This window comes from Nanorana parkeri, unplaced genomic scaffold, assembly GCF_000935625.1.
Source record: "Nanorana parkeri isolate BGI_ZX_2015 unplaced genomic scaffold, ASM93562v1 scaffold165, whole genome shotgun sequence".
NCBI lineage: Eukaryota > Metazoa > Chordata > Amphibia > Anura > Dicroglossidae > Nanorana > Nanorana parkeri.
Window position 1 is genome coordinate 749,281 of NW_017306433.1, and position 26,110 is coordinate 775,390.

General features: G+C 41.8%; 1 protein-coding gene across 1 annotated transcript in view; it reads left to right on the forward strand.

The window, feature by feature from the left end:
- The window catches only part of LOC108785483, a 24,633-nt gene extending 2,584 nt beyond the window's left edge, over positions 1–22,049 (forward strand). The window contains exons 2-12 of the mRNA XM_018554564.1: positions 3,489–3,531; positions 4,984–5,017; positions 7,649–7,676; positions 8,253–8,292; positions 8,492–8,540; positions 12,154–12,190; positions 18,861–18,959; positions 19,766–19,860; positions 20,048–20,184; positions 21,734–21,765; positions 21,881–22,049. Of these exons, the coding sequence (XP_018410066.1) occupies positions 3,489–3,531; positions 4,984–5,017; positions 7,649–7,676; positions 8,253–8,292; positions 8,492–8,540; positions 12,154–12,190; positions 18,861–18,959; positions 19,766–19,860; positions 20,048–20,184; positions 21,734–21,765; positions 21,881–22,049 (763 nt within the window). The remainder of the gene's footprint in view (positions 1–3,488; positions 3,532–4,983; positions 5,018–7,648; positions 7,677–8,252; positions 8,293–8,491; positions 8,541–12,153; positions 12,191–18,860; positions 18,960–19,765; positions 19,861–20,047; positions 20,185–21,733; positions 21,766–21,880) is intronic.
- The last annotated feature ends 4,061 nt before the right edge of the window (positions 22,050–26,110 follow it).

The window sequence follows — 26,110 nt, forward strand, 5'->3', positions numbered from 1 at the left end:
TATATATCACTGAAATCTGTATTCCAAGAACCAGCAGATAAATTCTATATACTGTATATTGTTTGAATGATTGTTCATACGCAGCACAGAGCTCCACGTGAACGGTTCACTCTGGATTTTTTACTTTTTAAGAGTTTTCTATAGGTTTCTTTAACATTCGCTGTGCGTACTTGATGTAATTTTATGCGTATATGGTATGTGCATTTAAAGATTCTAAGGCCAGTTAGATAGAACCCAAAACAGTAGAGAACATCTTGTTTTTATTTTAGGTACGCCTCAGCTTCGATGATGTACATTTAGATGCTGGAGCGTACAAACCACCCTTGTTATTAAAGGAGAACTATGAGATGAGTGATTTCCAGTCCACTCACCTCATAGTTCTAGCCGACCTGTGACAATGAGACTGTCACAGGTCGGCTAAGTAGATCGCGAGGTGAGCGAACACATATCAGGTTCGCTCACCTCTCGATCCTGTCACGGCTCTCTGCCGTGACAGGGGGAGGCCTGGATTCCCCTCTCCGATCTGCCAGCGCTGACTGGCGGAACGGACGGGGGAGGGGGCGGGTACAGCTGGCTCTGCCTCTAGATAGGCAGAGCAAGCTGTCACTCACGCAGCTGGGCGGATCCCGTCATCTACGTCGGGATCCGCTCCAGCTGCGGCGTCTCAGTATACCGCGAGCTGTAGCTCGCGGTATACTGAGCTTAGGTTAACGGGAGGACGCTAGTTTGTGTCCTCCCGTTACCCTAAGGAGAACTATGGGGAAAAACACTGACCCCATAGTTCTCCTTTAAGTCTGCGTAAATAACCTGTAGCCTGGAAATGCTCATTCAGGCACATCGCAGACATATACAGTAGTGAATTCCGTGAGTATAGGATTTGCTTGTTTGCGTGTGATCAATGCACATTCATATGCTCATATACATTAGTAACTCTTGCAAAATTTTATTCTGTGATTTGTTATATTTATAAGAACAATAAGGGCTCACTTACACTACCATATTGTGGTAAAGCACCATACACACAATAACATGTTGTATTTGCCATTCAAAAGTATATCTAATGCCAACATTTTTATTCATTTTGGATAGAAAACCGACCCTTCAGTGCTTGTCTGTGAAGGTTCTCATGAATCCTGGTCATGGTATAGTTAGTAGTAAGTCATATTTAACCGGATTTGTTATGTAATGTTGGAGACGTTTCACCACTAATTTAAAGTGACACTAAGCTCAGGAGTTATATCTTAAAAATGCATTCAAGTACCTTAACTACCGGTATTAACAAAAATGTATATTATTTGTGTATCAAAATCCAGTGTACCCATCGCACTCCTGACCGAATAATACCCTTAGAGCCGGGTGGGTGCCAAAGTGACTGCAGATGCCTCTGCAATCCAAGATAAGTGTATGTATAAAGTCACTCGCACTCCGGTTTATTGACTCGATTGCTATCACATCATATATCTATATGATGTGATAGCAATCGAGTCAATAAACCGTTTTTGACTTGAAATTCTACTGGAGTGCGAGTGACTTTATACATACACTTATTTGTGTATCACTCCCCTGTAGATCCTCAAATCATCTCTGACTTGGTGCTGACACTGTCCCTGCTTCTGGAGCGTGGCTGCTTTGGTTCACCATGGTCCCTGTGTGTGTTGTAAAGTAGTCAACGCTCCCAGCTCACTCCCATGATGGACTACAACCTCATGTTTAGTTTACTAATTTGTATTGAGATTGTAGTCCTCAAGGGCGTGAGCTTGGAGCGGTGGCTACTTTGCAACACACACAGGGACCATGGGGAACAAAAGTAGCCCCCCTCCAGAAGGAAGAACAGTGTCAGCACCAATTCAGAAATTATTTGAGGATCTACAGCCGAGTGATACACAAATAAGATACATATTAATAGTTAAGGTACTTGAATGCATTTTTAAGATTTAACTCCTGAGTTTAGTGTCACTATAGGGAGATTCCTTAGTTCAATGAATGCCAGGAACATACCCAGTTTTTATCCCCAACAAGGGCAGCTAAGTCACTTTTATCTAGTTACAATAGGGGCTTATTTATAAATCTTCCTCCCAGCGTAAATCTTAGCAAATGCTGTTGACGCAGCATTACCACCAGTAGATTGAGACAAGGGGCATAGGGGTGTTTCTATGCCCATCGGCTCCATCTAGTGATTGTAGTGCCCTTCAAACAGCATTCGGCCAGCTATATGCTGGGCAGAAGTTTTACAAATCGCTCCCATGGTGTCATAAAATGTGTCAAGGCAAAGAACATGACAAGAAATGGCACAGGGTGTGAAAACACCTTATTCGATTGTACATAATCCGTTTACCATGGTGGCATTAAGTCTTGGACAGATGTTTGAGTTACATGCCTGAAGGTATGAGGAGTTGTCAGATTGCCCAGACTTCATAGAACCGTAGTAAATTTATGTAAATGAAGACCGGGTGTTTTCACACCCTGTGACATCTCCAATCATGTTTTGGACAATCAGCATGTGCTATGACGCATTTTATTACATGACAATGGCTATGTAAGGGTGACTAAGCTGGCCATGTTGGGTACAAAGGGTGGGGTATGTTCCTGATACTCAATCGAACTAAGAAAGTCACTTGAATGAGTGAGAAACGTCTTTAAAGGCCAACTCCAGGATATAATAAAAGCTCTCCCACACCACTCTCCCTCTCCCACACCACCCTCTTCCCCCCAAAATACAAAATATCTGAACAATCTTATTGGATGCAGGCATTGTTCAGGTATTTTGAGAGTCAATGGGGTCGACTAGCAAGATACTGAAGCTTGGCCCAGTGGGAAATTCCTCCATCCACACAGTTTAGAGTAGATGGAGGAATCTGTTAATTGTCTGCAGATAATCTATAGGTGTATGGCCAGCTTTACCCTGTGTATGTTATTTTTCCAGCTGCTCCTTTAATTGCCCCACGCTCCCTATTACCTGCCTGATTGAGTAATGCCGAGCTAACTTAAAGGGTTAGTTTACTTTTCTTTTTTTTTTTCAACAATCTGACAGTAATACTCCCAACCAGAAGTCCAAGCAACGGGAATGAAGGCCGCTGATGTCAGCACTGACAATGCAGAACTGCTGATCAAGCGTCTTGGAACTGTAGCTTTTTACCGTGAAAAGACAGAGTCCTTCTTTAAAATGCTACACTTTTCTAACAGAATACAACTTTTTGCTGTTTGGTCTGTAAGTGACCATATTCATGTTTTATATAATGATGTGTGCAGTGTGAATATCTCCGTTTTGAATAATGATCTGCAGTGTCCAGAGCTTCCTATTCTACGTCGCTTTATCCTATCCAAAACTGTGAAGTGTCCACTGTTATTATTTGGCCATAGCAGCAGGAATGGAAACTATCAGAGATTTCAACATTGTTTTCTAACATTCTACAATGCTGTGAATCAGTCTCATTACATTGCTTTCTCTGATTTAAATTGAAAACATGAATATTTTTCTGCTTCATTAGGAGTGATGTTCGTGGATTTGTCTCCAGAGTTCATGTGAGCAAGGTAAAGAATCATAGTTTTGGTTTTTGGGGAAGGAAGTGTAGGATCTGAACACTAACTAGAAAATGGCCATTTTTTCCATCTTTTGTCCTTTTTCTTGATGAATTGTGTTCTACACAACAGCATTGCAGTATACCCGAGTTCTTTCAGTGTCTGTTCCTGGATTTCATATACTGCTATGCCAACAGGTGGTTTGTTTCTTTTGCTCAGAAAATATGTGTAAATGTTTCATCTTGAGTCTTGCAGCATTATTGTCTGTTTCACAGAAGGCTTCTGTTTTTTCCATCAGTCTTTAAATGGAATACGGTATATAGTAGTTTGGCATGTACATTTCCATTATCATGTGAGGAATTGAAAATGACATTCAGAAATTAAATGTTACATGTGAATATTTTGTATTTTCATATACAAGCAGATAAAGCTCTCAGCTCCTTGTCTGTCTGTCTCTATTTTGTTGTAAAAACAGAGCTCAGTAGCTTAAGCAGAAATGTTTCACACTGCAGAGAGCAGTGACATCCTCCCCAAGTTTTACGTCCTTTCAGTTTGCTCCATATAAGATTTCAGTCAGAGGTAGCGTGCCTAAAGCAAGAGTGGGCAACTCCAGCCCTCCAACTCTAAAGAACTACAAGCCCCATGAGGCATTGGAAGATTCTGATAGTTACAGGCCTGACTCCCAGAGGCAGAAGCATAATGGAATTTGTAGTTAAAACTGGCCGAAAGTAAACCACTTTTACTGTACTTTGTCCTTACAAAATACATAGTGTGTGTGTGTGTTTGTGTGTGTGTGTGTGTGTGTGTGCGATGAGGAAATATGGACACCGGCACTCAAGCTTGTTATGCCTTTTTGCATGTACGCCTTGTTATGCCTTTTTGCATGTACGTCATTAAATAGATGTATTCTATTTGCTATTGGAGTACCAGTGTTTAGATTTTCTCATCTCATAGAGACGGTGGTCATCCGTCGACTACCGTTGCACCCACCTTATCCCGATGGAAAAGCAGTTAGGAGTGCGATGGATTTTAATGTGTGTAGGAGATGCCACTTATTACCAGTACTGTAACAGAGCAGCCCCCCGGAGCGCTAATGGAGCCACACACAGTTCCTCCATAAATACCAACTTTGCAAAGGTTGAAATTTGCATTGGCATGTCATGGCCTGGGACTAGTGATAGTTTGCACAGGAACCTTTCACTGCACTGGGAGTGTTGTGACTATTCTACGGATACCCGAGAGTTTTTTTTTTTTTAGAGAACCAGGCAGCATTCTGGGAAGATGGCCTGTGGCACCGCATGTATGATGTGTTTATCCTGTTATTTAACTGTAGGCTTAATGTATATTGTGTACCCACATTACAGGTTTATTTATATTATTATACTTACTTTGTTTTGATAAAATGCTAATTATTGATGCCACAATCATTCAGAAATTGACAGTTTCTAAATCTGTATTTTTCAGGTGTCAGGAAAGTTGGAAGTGCTTGATCCAGAAGGTAAGTATAGATTGACCATATTTCAAAGAAAATATGCAGGACCTTGCTAAACACACCAGCTTAAAACAAAGATTAAGGCGATTCTTATGCTTTGGACCAGTTTCTATTAAAGTACCCGTAATGGCTAGGATTCGAGTGACAATAGTACCATTTCAACAACGGAACCTCATAGTACTGATGCTCAGGAATCAGAGTTTAGCATGTTGGCAAATCATTACATGTGATATGACCACCCTTATCTTTCTGTAGTTACCTTCTTGATCCAGTTAAAGTAGATCTAAACCCACCCACTAAAATCCTATATAAACTTTAATATGTCAATGTAATTTCAAAATGTATTTTAAATCTGCAGCTTTCAATAAAATAATATCTAGTAATCCTGGCATGGAGGATTTTTTTCAGGCACTTCCTGTTCTCGGTTGGCAACTGTCTCCTAGTGGTGTTCCTGCATTGTCCTACGTTGTCTCATCCTGTCACATGTGCCCCTGCTGGAGACTATTAAAAAAAATCACCCACACCCCAAGGTCAAATGTTCTGGACGTTCTTTTTATTAAGACAGAGTGCAATAAGCAACGTTTCAGAACTGAACATGGTCCCTTCATCAGGGAAACACTGACACCGGATGAAGGGACCTGCTGAAGACTACACATGGCCATTATGACTTACATTGTCCAAGCATGACCACTGTTGTCATTAACTGGAAACTGCTCTGGAGCATGTAGACAGGGAGTGGCTGAAAAAGATCAGCAACACTCACACGGTAACAGGTGAAAACAGACTTTTATTTAATCCAAAATGTCAGTAGTTTATTCAAAGACTGGACACATCTTCCTGCTTATACAGGTACCATCCCTGACGTGTTCTACCTGTTTCCTTTATGACTGAGCCCAGTTATTGACTAAATGCATGCGGCAGGAAATGTGTCTATTTATTTATTTTTATAAACTACTGACATTTGGATTCAGTGGTAGAGCGGCTCTATTGTCTTCACATTTGGGATATGGATGTAGGACGGGTCCACTGAGAGCCTTGGCACCTGCAGCCCATTTTCGTTAGTTATTCGAGCTTGGAGCGGTACCTGCGGCTTAAAACCGCCTTTACATTTGTAGAACTAAGGTCCCTTTGGGAAAAATTGCAAGAAGCTAGGTTGTTTTCTTTTGCAAGAGACATGCAGTCATTTTGCCAAAAAAAACTTTGTCCAGTGCTGCTTGCAATTTTTTTTCATGTCACTGTACAGTTCATGCCAAGTATTGCTTCACCAGTGGCCATCCAGTGGCCTAAGTGGAATGCCATGGGACCCCAACAAGGAGGCAGCGGGGGATTGTGGCAGTGTCAGGTGGATCAGCAACTGGTGGCTGCTCCTTTCACCACTGGATGAAGGCGCACTGCGAGGTAAGTGTGCCATAATGTGCAAGTATTCTATACATATGGCAGGACCCTCCTTCACCAAGCTAAATATCGTTCCACTTTAAGATTTAGATCTACTTTAACCTGATAGATCCAGATCTGTCATCTTTTTGAAAGGTCAGTCCATGTATAGTTAATCTTAGATAAACCCTACAGGAGATTTTAGGCATTTTGAGATTAACAAGAATTCCTGTTCTACAAGAATGATAAAAAAAACATCTACTTCAAGTAAAACTTCAACCATAATGTTTTTTTTTTTAGAGGTGCACTGAAATGAAAATGTAATTTATAATTCATTCATAATTGAGGATATAGTCAACGTACTTTGTCCTCAATTATTTACAGATCACTGATTGCTGAGTGTTTGTACCGCTCTCCTTCCTGACAGCTGTCAGAGGAGGCTGAGCGAGCGGAGCGGGAGGAGAGCTCAGCCTCCTGTGACAGTGCAGGGTGTCTCTGCCCACACTGCTCTCCTCTGATCTTTGACAGGAGGGTGAGCAGTGCGGGGAGGAGAGATGCCTGCTGCTCACAGCGCTCTCCTCCCGCAGTGCTCAGCCGCCTGTGACAGTTTCTCTCCTCCCCAGCTGGACACAGAGCAGTGCCCAGCGGGGATGAGAGAAAGAATGGATGCACCACTGTATCGGCCAGAAAATGGCACTTTCGACATTATGCCAAAAGTGCCATTTTCAGCCGATATGTTGCGGCAGCCGATATATCGCTGCATCCCTAGTTTTTTTGTATTAAATGCAATGAAGAAGGGATGGAGCCTCTGTCAGATTGTCACTGCTTGCTTGTGTCCCTATTTGGCAGATTCCCTCATGTTTTCAGTTGCCCCCGGGACAGAAAGTGACTGGAAATCCAAAACTTTACAATAGCCATTGAAACTGGTAGGAGATATACAGTATCCCACTGGGGACCCATTTTGGTGACAACGGTCAAAGGCAGCACTTCCTCTCTTTTTAGGGTGATTCCCTCTCACTTTCTGCTACATCTCCGTTACAGGAAGTGAGAGGAAATCTCCCCAATTGAGGCAAAGAGCCATGATAACTAGACAGAATTTCTAACCCTTCCCCACTCCCAGCAAAACAAAAGGCTTTGGCTGTAGTTCTGCTTTAATACTATGTGCGCACTGCATTTTGTAGAAAGTACATTTAACAAAAATACCGTTTCACTTCATGATTTTGGTTTTACTAAATGCTTTTTTTGTCATTGCTTTTTTTTAAGATGATTCGTTAAAATGGGCTGAAACTCGGTAAGTGGAGCTCTTTTTTGAATAATGCAGCATTCACATTGATTTCATCAGTTAGTTTTTCTGGTAATTGTAAATTCAGTTAGAAAGTGCAGACATTTGGCCTTATAATTTAAAGGATAAGTGCACTTTAAAACAGAGTGCACTTATCCTTCAAACTGAGCTAATCGATCCCACACTTCCCCTTCACAGATGAATACTTAACGAGTTCTGATGGGCTCAGCCTCTGCCGTTTGTTTCGATCGTACAGAGAACCTCTCCTTCTCCTGGCACCCCTGCACAGTACATCCCCATTAATTTCTATGGGGCTCATCTTTCTCTGTCTTCCGCTCATAGACGGCCCCATAGAAGTCAGTGGGGATGTACTGCGCAGGTGCGGCCAGGAGAGGAAGATGGTTGCGACAGGATGTAAACAAACAACGGGGACTGGGCCTGTCGGAGCAGAGAAAGTAGACCAAAAGGATAAATGCACTTGGTGTTAAAGTGCACAAATCTCTTATTAAAGAGTCTGTACCTTAATGCAAAAAGGAGTTAGAAATGTTCATACTTTCTTATAATGATTTATCATTTCTTTTTTAGAAAAGCATGTATGTGCGACAGTCAAAAGTTTGCAGATAAGGTAAAAAAAAATATTACAAGAGATAATTATATACTGTATGTCTTGACATTTTTGCTTCTAAATCATCTTTTCCATCGTTCCTACATTGTATAATAATAAAGCATTTTATGCAATCTCTTTTGCCTTTATGAACTGAATATTATTATGGTTGTTCTTAATGGAGCTTTGGATGCTGATAACATCTTCTCTATTTCAACAGCAACCAATAAATTTACAAAATGGGAAGCTCCAAGTGCTTGGACCTACAGGTAATTAATTATAAGACAGGCTGAACTAACAAAAGGTAAACCTGTATTATAACGGGGTTTATTCTTCGATTATTGGTAAGTCAAGTACTGTACATTTTGCCTTGTTAATGGATGGCTTATGTTGCTCTTATTCAAGCCAGTATTTTACTGATTATAAATCTGAATTATTTTACTGTATAAGGTTTTTTTTTTGCCAAACTAAAGCTAAACCCCTGGCAGATAAAAAGACACAAATTAATGCAGCTGCTTAAATCATGAATCCATTCCTAAATATTTTCTTTAATGCAAGCAGTAAGTACCCTAATTTGACTTGGGGTCGGCCTCCTATAGTGCCTGTATAGCAGAGCTCAAAAAGGGGAAGGAGAAGTGGCACAAGAAGCCAATCAGGTGTGCTACAATTCAAGGAGGATGCTGGTAGGAGAATAGAGCAGAGAGATGAGCTCATTAGTGTGCTGCTTCTCCATTCACTGTTCATTTGTAAGCTGGGGAAGAGACCTGCAAGTGAAAGTAAAACTGCAGCAGAGTCAGGTCTCCTCCCCGGCCAGACAGGGTTGTGCTGTGTGGTAGAGATGTGTAAATCTCAGACCTAGATAGAGAGAAATGCTAAACTTTTTGAAAGGTAAAACTGCTTTCATATACATTATGCATTTCATCTTTGTATTTAGCTGTTTGCCTGGAGTTCCTGGATCTTTCTAAAAGCTATAGAACAAATGTTCCGGACGTTGTGAGGTTCACTTTGTACTTATTAGTTGGTCATACACTACGTGTTTATTAAATGTGGCACTTACATGTTCATTGAACCTTGGCAAAGAACTGAATGAACCTGCTCTGGCAGGGCCCACTAATGCCCCACAATGCAAAACTTTTGCTTCTCTGCAGTCTGTTGAGGCACTAGCTTTGCAATAAAGGATGCAGGGGGCATGCTATGGTGAACGTGACTTGGACTCCAAGTTGGAATTATATTACATATATTACTTAGATTAGTTTATGGTAGGAACAGTATTCTGAAACACGTTATCAGCTTTCATAAGCTCCTTCACCAGTCTTCTCCTTTTTATTCTTCTATCACATTAGAAACTAAACAGGAAACGCTAATGGAGTGTCCTGAGAAAGAAATGCAGTTCTTCACAGTATACTGATGAATGAAACTTACGTCAGTGTTTTGTCCACAGCAATAAACTTTTTGATCTGTCAATAATGCATTGGTAGAGGCAAAGCATAAAAATATTAAATACATTTAACCCAGTTATGTATTAATTACAAAAATTACAATTTACACACTGCCTTCCAGCATGCCATCCCCTGCATAGAACACTCAGCTTTTGGGGACTGAAGAGAGGGAGAGATGCGACTTGAGCTGTACAGCGCTCTGGTCGTATCACCTGTCCCTCTTCACTATCCTCCATTCACTAAATCTCTTTCTGTGATTGGAGGAGGAGAGGAGGGGGCAGGGAGGTGACATCATATGTGACACACAAACATGGACGTTCTGTGCGGGGGACGGCATACTGCCATTTAAGATTTTTATACTTTGCACCTGCCTTCTGCACATAACACACAGCTTTTTAATGATAATTTACACATCCTTGGCAATGTATACTAGTAATGCACCGAGAACGATACTTGTATCAGTATCAGTGCTAATACCCAGTATTTGGGCGAGTACGAGTACTCGCCCAAATGCTCCCCATGCCTATCCCGATACCGGAACTTTCGGTATCAGGAAGCCGGGCGGCGAGTCTATACATGCTGTCTGGCTTCCTGATTTGGCCGGAAAGCCAGCTTCATGCTCCCTCGTCACTTGGTGTGTACTTCCCTAGTGTGTACATTTATCATTTTGCCCAAAGTGTGGCTTGAACTACTTAATTCAACTAATTTATGTTTCATGTACACAGCATGAAACATTCATCAACATTATGCCATTTCTTAAAATAAAACCCCACAAACAATGAACAGAAAAGAGTTTAAAGGAGAACTATGACGTGAGTGCTTTTCACTCACCTCATAGTTCTAGCCGACCTGTGACAATGAGACTGTCACAGGTCGGTTCAGTAGATCGGGAGGTGAGCGAACACATACCGGCGTTCGCTCACCTCTCAATCCTGTCACAGCTCTCTGCCGTGACAGGGGGAGGGGCTGGATTCCCCCCTCCCCGCTCCGATCTGCCAGCGCTGACTGGCGGAACGGACGGGGGAGGGGGCGGGTACAGCTGGCTCTGCCTCTAGATAGGCAGAGCCAGCTGTCGGTCACGCAGCTGGGCGGATCCCGGCATAATTGTCGGGATCCGCTTCAGCTGCGGCGTCTCGGTATACCGCGAGCAGCGAGTTACACTAAACAGCTAGAACCATGCAATCGATGTTTGTCAAAGAGGCCGGGTGAAAAATTGTTGGCTGAAGAGTAACTGTAACCAATAGCTCCTGCTGCTTTCTGCTTCTATCCCCCCTTCCATTTTTTTATCCCTCAGATGATTAATTCTGGTGATTCTTCCATTCTGAGTCCTCACAAATATCAAAAATCTCTGAGCCCCCAAATCCTGTTGTCTTCCTGAGTGAACACCTTTATTTAAAGCTTTTGGACTTTCAGTGCATTGATTTGAGCTGCAGTCACTGTTCAGGTATTCTGACAGATGCGCATACCAGCTGTCATAATACTATCCCAAGCAGGGGAAATTCTGCCACATCCGCTCTTTACCGTGGATGGGGGAATCAATTATTTTTTCTTGTTCAGTGAGAAAGAAGAAGAATGAGAAAAATCTTAAGATGTATGGCTTGCTTAAAGCTGGCCATACACTATTCCAAAATTTGCACAGTGGGTGCTGCTGTCGCCACCCTTTGGCCGGCATACCTTGATCAGCTGATGAATCTTTAAATGAACAGAGCGGGCAGCCAATGAGCTGCCAGCTGTATACTGGTGTTGTAGCAGCGGCCGGCAGCTTTTACAAGCGTTGATGGAGGAATCTGCTCTTTTTGTTTTCATTCAACCCAAGGGTTGAGTGAAAAAATAAAACATTGTATGGCCAACTTTAGAGTGGAAGTGCCTTCACTGGTGACTGTAGCAAGTAGTTGTATGAAGACTATCAGGGTTATTCACAAAAGGGTGAAGAGTTTGGAGAAATCAGGAGAAGTGAACAATCTAGGACAACATAGCTTCTCCTGCCTTCTCCAAACTCTTCACCCTTTTGTGAATAACCCTGTTTATCTTACATTTTACAGAGCTGTCAGTCTACTTTGTTTCAGTTGGTTAAATTAAGGTTTTAGGGCAAATTTAGAGGGGTTATAGGAAAGAGCCTATAATAGGGGGGAAGCCACCAGAGTGGGAGAGAATTCTTCATAGTCCATTGAGAAAGTAAGTTCTGTAGAGCTGTACCACAACTCATAGACAGTGTGGCATGGGTGTTCGAGTCAGACAGGCAGCCAGGTCTTTAATGTATATGTATTTCAGCTTTGCATTTCATTGTTTTGGCTAAAATTCCAGTTTATGTTAATGTGCTTTTATAAACTTATGCTGAAATGACAAAACAATTTTTTCTTATTAGTCACTACAGATATTTTCTTTGTATGTCTTATGCATAGTTAAACAAATGATTAAATTGTTTTCTCTCTTAACTTCCCAGAAAATGTGTTTATTCATTCTGCTGAATCTGCATCACGGTAGGTTACCATTTGTTGCATACTTAGTCATAAACATAAGCTAGATATAGGTTCTCATTATAAATAATTTTGTTCATTTTGCAGTTATATTTTATTGGTAATAATTTGAAATATATAATACTTGACAAGGGTTAGTATCTACATGCTTTAGTGAATGTTGCATTTGAGTAAGTTACATATGTTGGTGCCAACTAGACTAATGTAGCTTTTGTTCTTCACTTTTTGGTGCTTTGTTGCCAAAAGCATGCGGACACCCCGCGGACAAAAACTCAGTTCACGTCTTTCCAGTGAAGTGTACTGGTAATGTCACAGCATACAAAGATATTCATATGGGGTAGTACTTACACTATTACATAAAGAGTTTTGGTATGTTATTTTCATTTTGATAGAATGGTGGAAGTACATTATTGCAGAAAATATTTAATAACCTCACAATGCAAACACAAACCGTGCATCTAACTCAGCTTATATAAAAGCACTTTAATAATGTCACTTAGTGTTCACTATTGTTTCTTCATATTAATTAATATTGCCTAGGATAGCAGGGTAAGGTGTAAATGAAGCTTCAAAAATGTGCATCTTTTTTCTTATATTGTTAAGTTCCTTTGGTCACTTATAGACAAATGAACAAATGAACTATAGAGGAAACAGTGCGTAGGGGATGTTAATTCAGAAACTCCACTATTATTCAAGAAAGATACAATCATCTACCTTTTCGCTTGATGACCTGAGCAGAAGCTGGAATATAAAGCAGACCGCATGCTTTCTCCAACAGAAAATTCTAATATTAATTGTTACTAAAATAATTATATGGTAGGAGAGACATAGATTCTATAAAAGGCCGTCATTATTTGAATACGCCTAGGGTTGCATGGTGTTTACGGCTCTGTCAATCAACAATGAGGACAATTAAAGTGCACCTGTGTCCATACTATGCATTTAAAGTATTTACATATTCGTAAAGTACCTTAGAAAAAAGCCCCCCAGGAGTTTTTTAGCCACACAATGTGCTACAATGCCCGGCATATAAGCACAGTATGGCAGACGTACCTGCCAAAGCAACCCCTTACAGCGCTGCGATGTGCAGGCCCCTGCCCCTCACCAGTGCTTTCATCTTTGTCCCTGCACATACATGCACAGAAAAAAAAAGTGCTGACAGGCAGATCGGAAGATGTATGAGACAAGAGACTTACACAATCTCGTCTGTCATATTAAGCCTACCTGTTAGGATTTTTTAATTGTTCACTTAAATTTCACTTTAACAAGTAGTAAAATAGCATACAAACAAGACCGCACTGATCTCTGTAGCTGTAGCTAGTGTAATGTAATTCATCCTAAAAACTAGGTTTAACTGAAGATTACACAAGAGATCAGGCAAGGAGCTGTCCAAGATTCCAAGGTGGCTCAGCAGGTAGAACCACTGCCAGCTACAGCAGAGGCCCTGGGTTCCGATCCGGTTCCTGACAAAGGGTAAGCACTTACCTGTTCAAAGTTTGGGCACACCTGCACTTAAAAGTTCTTTTGACAAACCATGTGGCAAATGGCACCGCCATGGAACAATAGCATTACAATTTTACATAAGTAAATGTTTATTTCTACTTTACTTTATGGTTATTCAAACAAGCCATAAACATGTGCACAGTGGAGGCTCAGAAGCGAGTTCGACTAGCTCGGAGACAGATGCTTATTTATTATCTTATGACAGAACAAAACAGCCTTGCTATTTACATAGTGTCCTGCCTGTTAGTTGGCATAAAACAATTGTCTTAGTCTCTGTAAGCCCTATCCTAATTCCTACACGTACTGATGAATCTGCCTGCTGTATAAAATAGATGCAGACTTTTGACATGAGACTGTGGCACAGTAATTGTCTAATGTTGCTACCCAGTGTTTTATCTGACTGAAGGCTACCTGCAAAACCTGAATTTCTCCTTACTGACGATCAGCTCTCTCTCTGTGTCAAAGAAATTGATTTTTTTTTTTATTTCTTTTTACCCAAGACAGGGTGTTTGCAGCTATTACCCTGTTAAGATAGAAAAGACAACCCTCTTATAGCAGCTGTTGGCCACATGTATTCCTTCAGCGGCACAGGTTGGGTTTAAAGATGCATATAATCCCTGATCTGGTGCTGTGGTGCATGATGTGTTCATTGACAGCTGTTCTTTACTCGTATAGATGGTTGAACAAGGTGATTTGAGGCTGGAGTAAGAAAAAATTATGAGAAAGTGATATTGTGAAGGTTCAGAACAGTTGTGAGATGTGTTTAGTACTTTGTGCAGGCAAATACTGGCAAACATGCTCAAGCGTTACTTGTATAAACAAGGGTTATGTCTAAGGGTTGAGTCCTCCTAGGTGGTTGGCGTTTGGGAAGTCTTTAAGGCAAACTGATCAAGCAATCTAGACATCACATCAATACAAAATTACGTGAATTGTTTTATAGACTTGGCAGATCAGTGACAATACTGCTCCTCTATAGATGCAGCATGACGAGAGAGCTTAGAAATGTGTTTTGTGGCAGGATCACCACATAAAAGTTAAAAGAAAGGACCCCATTTTTTAACTGTTCTGCAGCTTTGGGACCCAACTTGTGTGCTCTGTCCCAACTAATCATTGCTTTTCCAGTAACATGAAATGTTTAAGAGCTAAACCATCATTTCCAGTGAACAATACTAATTAATGAAAGCTTGCAGACCAGTAAATCAGAAACTATGGAAGATATGTGTTTGTGCTAGGCAACAGCTGTAGGTCTTATAAAAGAGGACATATTCCATCAGATGCCAGGTTCCCACTTTCAAAACATGATGTGCCTCACACATAAAGAACATGCTAGGGATATTTTATGTTACCTATAACAGCCAATCACTTTCCTTGATAGATTTTTAACAGATCTATAGCACACTTTTAATGCACCTGAACTAGGTTGTTATTTTACGGTGATTAATTGCATGAAACCTGATTCCGACAGCAATTTGCATCTTTACCTTTTATTTAAAGAGAGACCAAGAGGGGAGTGGATACATCTATGAGTGAAGCAACAGCCCAATGCTTAATAAAGCTCTAAAATGCTTAATATAATATATTTTAGCACAATATGCAGTAGTATACACTTAAATATTTACATACTAAACCTGTATTTTGCTCATAGTACTTACCTTTCCCATGTTCCAGTGCCTTCCACACCTGCCACCAGACTGCAAGAGATTCCTCTATACGTTTTTAAAGCTTATCTCTAGGCAAAAACAAAGCCATCCTCCTTTCACCATTTTTAAAATAATAAAAGTCTCCTAAGCCCCTTTTATGTTGTCTAATTCCGTGATCATATGATCCTTCATGGCGCCTCTTCTACTAGTGAGTATCTATGATCCAGCACTGCAGGCCCTCCTCAAACCAGTCCCTTTTGCTGCCCCTCGCCATTATGTCATCAAGCCATTGCTGCATTCTCCAGGACACTCTGGGGACCCTGCTGAAAGACAGCCATTGGGTATTGCCAACCTCACCAGGCAGCAACATGGGCACCCAAAGAAGAACCTTTCACTCCGCAGTAAGAAAGAAAAAGTACTCAGGACCTGGAGCATCAAACGATGGTGGATATACAGTACATGAGTATTTCTGTCATTTAGTTAGTAGAGGGGGCACTGGCCGGAGAGGAGCTTTGCCTTTCTGAGCAAGTAGTAGCTTACACAAGACTATACATGCCCCTTTGCACACCCACATGACAGTGATCAGGTCTGGTAATTGACCAATAAGTTCTTAAAGTTGCACTATCCCCATGTGAAGGCGGACGAAGTGTCACCTGTACTGTAATGCCCGAACTTACCTGGTCTGGAGGCAGATTGGCGTGGCAGGAGAACACGGAGAAGGTAATTAATGCCTGCTTATGGTCAGCTCTATATGTTGAAGCTGTTGCTTTACCTAGTATTAAAAAAAAGGTTTACAGGTTTACTTTTACTGAAGTTTTATATATCCGGAGCTCAATAAGCTGTAAAGGAAGAACACTTGGCAATAGTACTTCAACATGCTTCCCAGGCTGGTACAAGAAATATTGCTGTGAAGTTTCCAGACATTGCTGTTTGCATAAAATTTACATGTTTGCGTGTTTCTCGACCTCCTTAATTTATCTTCATTTCTTAGTCAATGGCGCAGATCCTGTGTGGGAATTGATTTCTTTCCTAAGCAGATCATTAGTGACAAAGTCACAGAACATAACTGTACCAAACAATTAGCCAGCTATGTATTGGCAGGACTATATAATGTAATGTCTTTGTGTCTAGTCCTACCTAACACTAAATTACAGGACTGCATTAAACATAACACGGCTTTTCCTAAACTAAGTACAAAAATGTATATAAAAAATCAAAAAGTTTTTTTAAAATTCATCAGAACAGTAGACCTTGGAGATGCTTGATTGGTTGAAAGACCTTTTGCTACAAATTTTTAGCTTTAGCTCACGGTATTCTGAGCTTTGGGTCACGGGAGGACGCTAGTTTATGTCCTCCCGTGACCCTTAGGAGAACTATGGGGAAAAGCACTGACCCCATAGTTCTCCTTTAAGCTGATTTTGCATTCCCATTGACCTGTATGTGAACAGCTTTAGCATTTCTGATTCAAAGAAAAACTGGTGTAGACAGACGCTAAAGTAGAGTATACACGGTTCGAATTTCGTCCGAAAGTAGTAGTTTTCGAAGCATGCATTTGAATATCTATCAATTAATTACGGTGCAATTGATACATGAAAACGACAATGTTCCCAAAATTTTCAAAGGAGCATGTTGGAAAAATGTTCTCGACCGAATGAATTTCTAACAGTGAATGTGGTTTTCGTTCAGAAACTCCATTTATTACAAAATAGATGGTAAATAAAAAAGAAAATTAAATTAAATTTCGAATGACAATTGGCAAGTTTCTGATGCCAGTGTCGAATGTTCCGACAGTATTTTTCATACAAACGTTCATGCAAAAATTTTACCCGATTATACCCTACTTTAGTCGGTTTCCAAAGCTGAGAGGATTGCTAATCTGTGTTCTTAAAATATAGAACCTACTGCATTTTTTCCCCCAAGTGTTAAAGGAGAACTATGAGGTGAGTGATTTTCACTCAGCCTCATAATCTGAGCCGACCTGTGACAATGAAACTGTCACAGGTCGGCTCAGTAGATCCGGAAGTGAGTGAACACATACCGTTGCATGCTCACTTCTCGGTCTATCTGTGCAGAGAGCCGTGATTGTCACTCATGGCTCACTGCAGGGATTCCCCGATCCTCCAACGCTGACTGGTGGAACGGACAGGGGAGGGGGCGGGTACAGCTGGCTCTGCCTCTAGATAGGCAGAGCCAACTGTCACTCACGCAGCTGGGTGGTTCTAGACAGAATTGTCAGAATCCATTCAGGCTGTGGCGTCTCAGTATACTGCTAGCGGGAGCTCGCGGTATACTGAGCTTTGGGTGACGGGAGGACGCTAGATTGTGTCCTCCCGTTACCCTTAGGTGAACTATGGGGAAAAGCCCTGACCCCATAGTTCTCCTTTAAACAGACCCACTGAAATGAAATGTACCAAGCATTTGCAAAATGGAAACTTCTGATCACGAATATTTCTGCCTCACTTTGCATAATGAATGAGCAAACATACATGCATATAAAATGCACAAAATAGGCACATATAATTCACAGAAGCATGCATAAACATGTGCAGTTGCATGCAATATAAAAAATTTTGCATATAACTACATATACACAAATGTGAATAGTCCCTTCGGGGCATACTGTGTCTGGGCATGTACTCACAATTTCATTATAATGCCTCAAAGATAGAGATGTGGAACTGCCAGTGAAGTCGGAACTCATTGACATACTTGTTTCAGATCAGTGACTCACAAAGTTGTAAAGAGAGGAGAAGGATAACAGCTCTGGAGTTTGTGCCTTTTATGCAAGTTGTCAGTGACAGCTTTTCTATACTTTATTTTTATAGGTATTTATATAGCACCATCAATTTAATACTACATACTATTCATTCCCATCAGTCCCTGCCCTCAAAGAGCTTACAATCTAAGGTTCCTATCTCGCATGTACACGCATACTAGTTTATACTAGAGCCAGTTAACCTACCAACATGTCTTTGGAGTGTGAGAGGAAACCGAAAACCCACATAACACAGATAGAACCTGCAAACTCCATGCAGATAGTTTCCTGGTTCTAGACATACACGTCCTTAGCTTTTGGTCATGCACAGGTTCTAATTTGTTTTTTCAATTCTTCCATATGCGTATGACTGTAAGAGCCATTGCAAAATCCATGTGAACGGGAACAGTGAACAGTAAATGTTGTAAAACCCTTTTCCACAAAAAAGGTTGTTTCATTTGTGAAATTGCATGTTATATAGTTTAGATGTCAGTACTCTTTGTTCTACCTATAACAGCTTACACTTAACTTTTTAGGATACAATCATATTATACATGTCTAGCGCACAAAATATCTTAGCTTTTGGATTGTTTCCTAGTGATTAGTTGCTGTTGCCTAAGGGTGCTGAGGTACCTTTACAGTTTGGTAGCTAATAAATATATAATGTGTACAGTAGTTGTGTGTTGAAGCATAACCACTATACTATATATATATATACACACATCGTATGCCATCTGTAAATGTAAGGCTTATATAAAATATTTCCTTCATTCAGGCCTGGGAGTTCCCCTGGTAGACAAGAGTCAGCTGCAAGGAGATATTGTTCACCAATAAAGCAAATCTCACTGTGTACAGTAAAGCCTATGGCACCCAGGTATAGTATAGTATAGTGTTTTCTGTTGCTACATGCTGCAGTTTAGACTAGGAATTATGTAATACAATAGTACTATAGATGTAGATTAATATAAACATTAATACAATTTGCATAATTATGTAAGTTGGTTATGTTGCATTCCATTGTGAAGAAGGAATGCTTAGTTGTATGTATTTTTAAGCTGCTCGTTGCAATGCTTGTAAACTTGCACTATGTAGCCAAAGGTTTGTGGACACCTGACTATCACACTTACACACCTATAAGAGCCTACAACTACAACAGCCTGTACTACTCTGGGAAGGCTTGTAACAATCTATTTGAGTGTGACATGGGGGAATTTGAGACCATTCTGTCAACAGACCATTGTGAAATCAGGTATTGATGTGGGACTAGAAGCAATTGGCATTCCAATTAATCCCAAAGTGTTCAGTAGGGTAGTAAAGTCAGGGCCCTGTGCAGGCCGCCCGAATTCCTCCATGCCAAGACTTGTCTGGTCTTTTTGGACCTGGCTTTGTGCAGTCATGCTGAAACAGAAAAGAACATTCCATTGACTGTTGCCACAAGGTCAGAAGGCTTAGTTTACTTCACTGTAAAACACAAACTGTATTTTGGAGGGGTGTCCACATACTTTTGACCATATAGTAGGAGTGATGGTCAGGTGGCAAACTTTTTAACTTATATTGCATATCACTGACTTTTGTGAAGAGCTGGAGGCCTAAATATGCAACAAGCAACAGTTAGTGTGGTGGTTATAGAACATCATAAATAAAACTACTGAATATCTAACTCAAGCTTATTGTTTATAGCAGCAACATTCCAGATCATAATGTAGCCAGCTTCAAGGATTCAAAGAAGATAGACGCTGACCCTATACAAAAGGAACCTGAGCCAACAAACATTGGTAATTTTTGTCCACTTTTGGGTACATAGAATTTAAACTTGTAACTTAACCTACGCTCTTTATGTGCTTTAAAACTCACCTTACTTTGATATAACTTTTTATTATAAGTATAGTGGTATAATAAAAACTGTCCGAATGCCTTACTGTTGCTGTAATCACAAATGTTTACCTGTTTTTATTTCTGCAGCTGAAAAAGAGTCCACAGAGGTCCACTCAGCAGCCCTTCATAATCCAAACAGAACAGAGCAGCCTCAGGAGTCTTCTAGTGATGAAGATGAGAGTGACAGTGAAAAACCAGCTGCTCCAATAGAGCTTTTAGCAGAGGTGATTTAGAGGGTATCTAAACCCAAGTCCTTAGATGTGGTCGATGCTTTAATTATTTTTTCAGAGCCTTTTTTCCTTTTTTTTTGACCTGGTGATTCTGCCACTAACACACTTCCCATCCTTGGATGACAACAACCAATATCAGGATAACAGATAAAAAAAAGCCCTGTGGAACCTTTCCCCTTTCCTATTGTCTATAACATAGAGAGGCTTGGTTCTGTAGTCCTTTGAAAACAATGAAACAATGTGATTGATAACAGTCACTACAGGCAGAGAGCACAGGAAGTTAGCAGCTTCCAAGATTTCTGGCAAAATAAATAAATAGGGTATTTCTTTCTCATTCATAGGCGGACTGACAAACACAGGATTCAGAGACATTTAGGTTATACTGCCACTTTCAGGAGAGTTTGGACACTGGCAAACAAAAAAACAGTGATCAGTCTGGCATAACCACTCTCAATATGACTTAGTTTTTTGCTAGTGCCTTTAGAGGATTTACATCTTTTCTCTTAGGAGAAAAGTTCAACCATTTTGACTAGCCATTTTGTTTCTTTCTGTGATGAATTTTTTTTTCAGTAAAGACTTATTTGCACACACTGCTCGAGCTAGGCTCTTTATGCAGCTATCCGGAATGGCATAAATAACAGCTTTGGACGCCAGACTTCGATCCCACTAGAATGGACGATTGCAGGGCTGCCTGGAATGTGACCCGGGCACTGGGCTCTGTATTTGGCACTTTCGGTTAGTTAAACTCTCTGCAGTTAAAGAGCACTTTACAGGTCCAGAGCCATGGCAAAAGCCTATGCGTAGCTTCTACTAGTCTGGGTTTCCTTAGAGTTCCTAAGACTTCAGAAACATTTCCAGACTTGCAAACTCCTAATAAACTGTTCAGATCTCCTAAGCATTTTGCAGCCCAATATCCATTTGAGGAGGCCGTTATTAACAAATGGGCTCTTCCCACTGTTGATCCGACAGGGTCACAGCTCAACACAGTGCTGACGATTCCTGTAGAGGATGTGCCAGTAGTTAAGGATCCCACTGATAAGCGCTTAAGGATTCTTTCAAAAACCTTGTTTTCTCTGGCAGGTACTGCATTGCAACCTTCCATGGCTGTGATCTTTAGTATGTCAAACATTAGAGGAATGGATTAAACTCAAAAAGGATCCAGTTTCCATTTATGTTGATCCTCTATTTGTGCTTAGGACTTAAAGCTCATGTTGACTGCCCTACACTACTGCGTAGGCGAGTTGTCTACTGTCTTATTTCCTGAATGAGGATCCTATTAGTGAACATGCAGATAACTCTATGGTTTAAATCTTGGTCTGCAGAACAGGCATGTAAAAAGTGTCTTCAGCACATGTCCTTCAACGTCTTTTTGGAGATGCATTGAACACCCTAATCAAGAATGTTGGGATAAAAGTACTTCTCTCCACCAGCAAAAGAAGCCCAAGCCTCAAGCTCAAAAGACTCATCCCCTCTTCCGAAGGCCAAGAATAGCTAATTGTGCTGCTTTCGGGCTTTAACTAGATGTGGACCTCTTGGCCTCCAGGTTTCAAAAAGACAAACAGAAGAGGTTAGTCTGTAGGTGTAGAGGTCCTCTGGTGGAAGCAGTAAGTGCTCTGTTGGCTTCATGGAATCACTACAGCCTGATTTATGCTTTTCCTCCCCTAAAACTCCTTTCTTGTCTGCTCTGCAGGATTGAGATGAAAGACATTCTGTTGATCTTCATGGCTCTGGACTGGTCCATGCGTATGTGGTACTCCAACCTGATCAGACTCCTGCCAGATGCTATGTGGTTTCACATTGCTAGGATCTTCAATCTCAAGGACCAGTTTACCTTCCTGATTCATGGTTGCTGGCTTTAATGGGATGTCTGCTGAAGCCCGAGTCTTGAAGGATAGGGACCTTTCTGAATTGGTGCATCCTATGATGCTAAAAGCTAGGAAGTTCACTTCCTAAGAGGTCTACCAATGTACTTGGAAGACTTATTTAGCTTGCTGCAAGGAAGGAATCTTTTCATCCCAGAAAATATTCCTTGGGGTATCCTGTCCTTTTTTACAGTTAGGTCTGGACCAGAATTTAGACGATTAAGTGCCTATGATCTTGTTCCAGAGGCCCCTAGCCTCCCGTTCTTCAATTAAGACTTTTGTACAGGGTGTTTTTCATGTGACTGCCCCTGTACGTTCACCCATCTCCCCCTGGGATCTGAATTTGATACTCTTAATGCTTTAAACACCACCCTTTGAATCTATCGGGGATATTCCCTTTTCCACTCTTGCGAGGTTGTTTTCCTTGTTGCCATCCCCTCTGCTGGGGACACATGTCTGAACTGTCAGCCTTGTCTTGTAAAGAACATTTCCTAGTATTATATATAGACAGGGCAGTGGTAAGTCCTATAGCCTTTTTGCTTCTTAAGGTGGTTTCAACTTTTCACCTTAACCAGGACATTGTTCTTGAATCTCTCCGTCTGGCTCCAGTACATCAGAATGAGATTTCCCCTTATTGTATAGATGTAGTTAATGCTGTACGAATCTATTTCACGGCCCCTGCTTCCGTTAGACATCTTCTCTGTTTGTCATTTCAGATGTTCCCCACAAAGGGGAATCAGCTTCTCGCTCCACCACTTTTAGGTGACTTGTAAAGACAGTTCTGATATGTTGTTTTTCTTTGTTTTTCAGTGGGCCTGTTTGCTGGACTGCATCTGGATATCCCAAATATCTCAGAATCCTGTGTGTCTTAATGAACAAGAAAGAACATTTGTGTACTCACTGTTAAATCCTTTTCTTAAGAGTTCATTCAGAAAAAAACAGGTCCCACCCCTCTGTGTTTATGGTCTTGTTCCTTGCACTGCCTTCTTACAAAACCTGAGGCATTTAGAGAGTGTCAGGGTCAAACAGATACAACAAAACACTTTTTATTGGTATATTTAACAGACCAAAAGGGTCCAAATAAGAGAAGTTTGCTGTTAGGGTTTACATACACTGTAAATCTGGGGCAACCATCATGCACAATTAATGAGCAGTCATGGTGCAATGGAAGCTGTTTGAGATTTGTAGCCTGCATGCTCAATCTAAACCCCATCCTGTGCTACAGAGGATTCATTTCCATAGCAGTTTACAGTAGATGGTAAACCGATTTTGCTCACTTATCTTGAATACTGTCTGCATGAATCTTAAATGGCTGTAACACTGAATGACTAAACCATAATTTTGGGTGAGCAGTTGGTTTTAGATTAGGAGTCCACACACATTCCAATTCATTTGTAAAATGACCTATAAGCTCACTTTGTCCAACCTTTGAACAGGTAGATTGTAATCTACTGAAGAATAACCAAACATACATAACATGAGGACCTACTTAAACTATTCAATCAATTTGTATCCAGTCAAGCAGGCCCTTGTACTACATGTTAGGGTTTACATACATTTTAAATCTGGGGCAACCATCATGCACAATTAATGAGCGGTCATGGTGCAATGAAAGCTGTTTGAGATTTGTAGCCTGCATGCTCAATCTAAACCTCACCCTGTGCTACAGAGGATTCATTTCCATAACAGATTACAGTAGATGGCTGTAACACTGAATGACTAAACCATTTTGCTCACTTATCTTGAATACTGTCTGTATGAATCTTAAAGTGACATTAAAGTTTCATTTATTTCCCTCCCCCCAATGTTAGTGTAAGGACTTACCCTAAATGATACCTCTTAATGCGATTATCTTCTTCTAGTGTAGTTTTCAGATGTCCCTCTAGCGCTGGTGCTGGTCTCCGATCCAGAGCTGACTCCTCTGTCCTCTTCTCTCATGTCCCACGGAGTCTGTGCGGGTGCACGCTGCTCCATATACTTAGCTTGTGTCTCTCCTCGTCTCCCGGCCGAACATCTGAACTGTGCATGCACCCGCCCCAAGATCCTGTGCGGCCTCCCAATAAATTTTCAGATGTTCGGATGAGAGCGCGCGGCGGAGACACAGGTAAGTATTAACCCTTTGAAAAAGTTATTTTTTTAATAGTTTTGCATATATGTGGGAGGGTTTAATAAACTTTAAATTGGCTGTAACACTGAAATACTAAACTTTTGGGGGAGCAGTTTGTTTCGGACTAGGAGTCCACACGCATTCCCATTCATTTGTAAAATCTCCTGTAAGCTCACTAAACACTTGACAATCTACCTGTTCAAAGATTGTACAATCTACTGAAGATTAACCAAACATACATAATATGAGGACCTACCTAAACTATTCAATCAATTTGTATCTTGTCAAGCAGGCCCTTGTCCTACATAGATGTTGATAGGTCTAAAGGAAGTTGCACAGGAGCTAAAGTGACATTAAACCCTCAGATTTTTTAACATAAAACAATACTGTAATGTGTGCCTTACTGTAATCCATGGTTGTTTCCCTTCTCTTTGCTGCTCTTTCTTTTAAATCCGTATCTGTTCTCATGCTGGGCAGAACTTCTGTTTTGCAGCAGACTGCCTTGTCTCTGAAAGGGATACATGGTGTCTGTGTGAAGGTTCACAACCTCAGCCAGCACTACAGGAAGAGGCACTCAGCTGCAAAGGGAAGTTCTCCCCAAGCATGAGAAGAGATACAGATTTAAAAGAAAGAGCAGCAAAGAGAAGGGAAACTACCATGGATTACAGTAAGGCACACATTACAGTATTGGTTTATGTTAACAAATCTGAGGGTTTCATGTCACTTTAAGTGCTATTGTTAGGGATTAGGTTAACTTTTAGCGCACAGCACAGGGCAAGATGATCTGTTAAGTTAAGGCAAGGAGGGGGCGTGGCTTGCTCACGGACGTGAACGGTCGCATGGAGTGAGAGCTCCGGCTATCTTCCCAGGAACGAGCCTCAGGAACACTCACCCGTACCCTAATTTTCACCTTCATGGGCAGAACGGGCAAGAAGGGAGCTAAGGCGAGAGCCCGGAATACTCCGCCGGCTCTGATCCCGTCCATAGGCGCCTTCTTCCGCCCCTCGGGCTCCCACGCGGCCTCACCGCGACTAGGCCTCGAGACCGGGGACCCGCCTGACTCCGAGGCATCCTCCCCTCTTCACCAGCAGCCTGTGGCGGACTCGGACTCCTCCATGACCGGGGATGACAGCGCGTCACTGCGGAACGACGACATGTTCCAGCGATATTTTGCTATGTTGCCCACGAAGTCGGAACTGGAGGGCATGTTCTCGCGCCTGGAGGCCTCTCACCGCCATGATATGACAGCGCTCCAGGAGGGCCTGGCAGGCTTTGGACGCAGGCTGGAGGTGGTGGAATCCGCGACCGCAACGGTGTCATCCTCGGTCCGGCAATTACAGGAGGAGGTAGGCAGACAGCGTGACACCCTGCTCAACCTGTCTCTCCGCATAGACGACCAGGAGGACCGTCATAGGCGCAACAACATTAGATTGCGGGGCATCCCTGAGGCAACGGGCCTAGCAGACCTCAAAGCCACGGTCTTGGGCATTTTCAACATGCTCTTGGGTAACCCACCCACCCATCCCCTAGAACTGGACAGAGTTCATAGGGTCCCCGGCTTCCGCACCTCCGCCCAGCAACTGCCTAGAGACGTCCTCTGCAGGGTGCATTTTTTCCAACAGCGGGAGGCCATCCTCACCAAGGCAAGGGATAGAGGCCCCATAGACTTTGACGGTGCGCAAATATTGTTGTTCCCTGACCTCTCCCGGAATACCCTGGCCAGACGCAGGGCCCTCAAACCCCTCACGCAATTGCTCCAACAGCAGGCCATCCAGTACCGGTGGGGCTACCCCTTTCATCTGGTGGCACGGAAAGATGGCAGGTCATATGTCCTCAGATCCCCGACTGATCTACCGAAGTTCCTGCAAGCGCTGAACCTCCCGACGGTCACGATCGATGCATGGCCAGAAGCAGACCCACCTGCCTGGAGCTCCCCACCCGAGGAGTCATC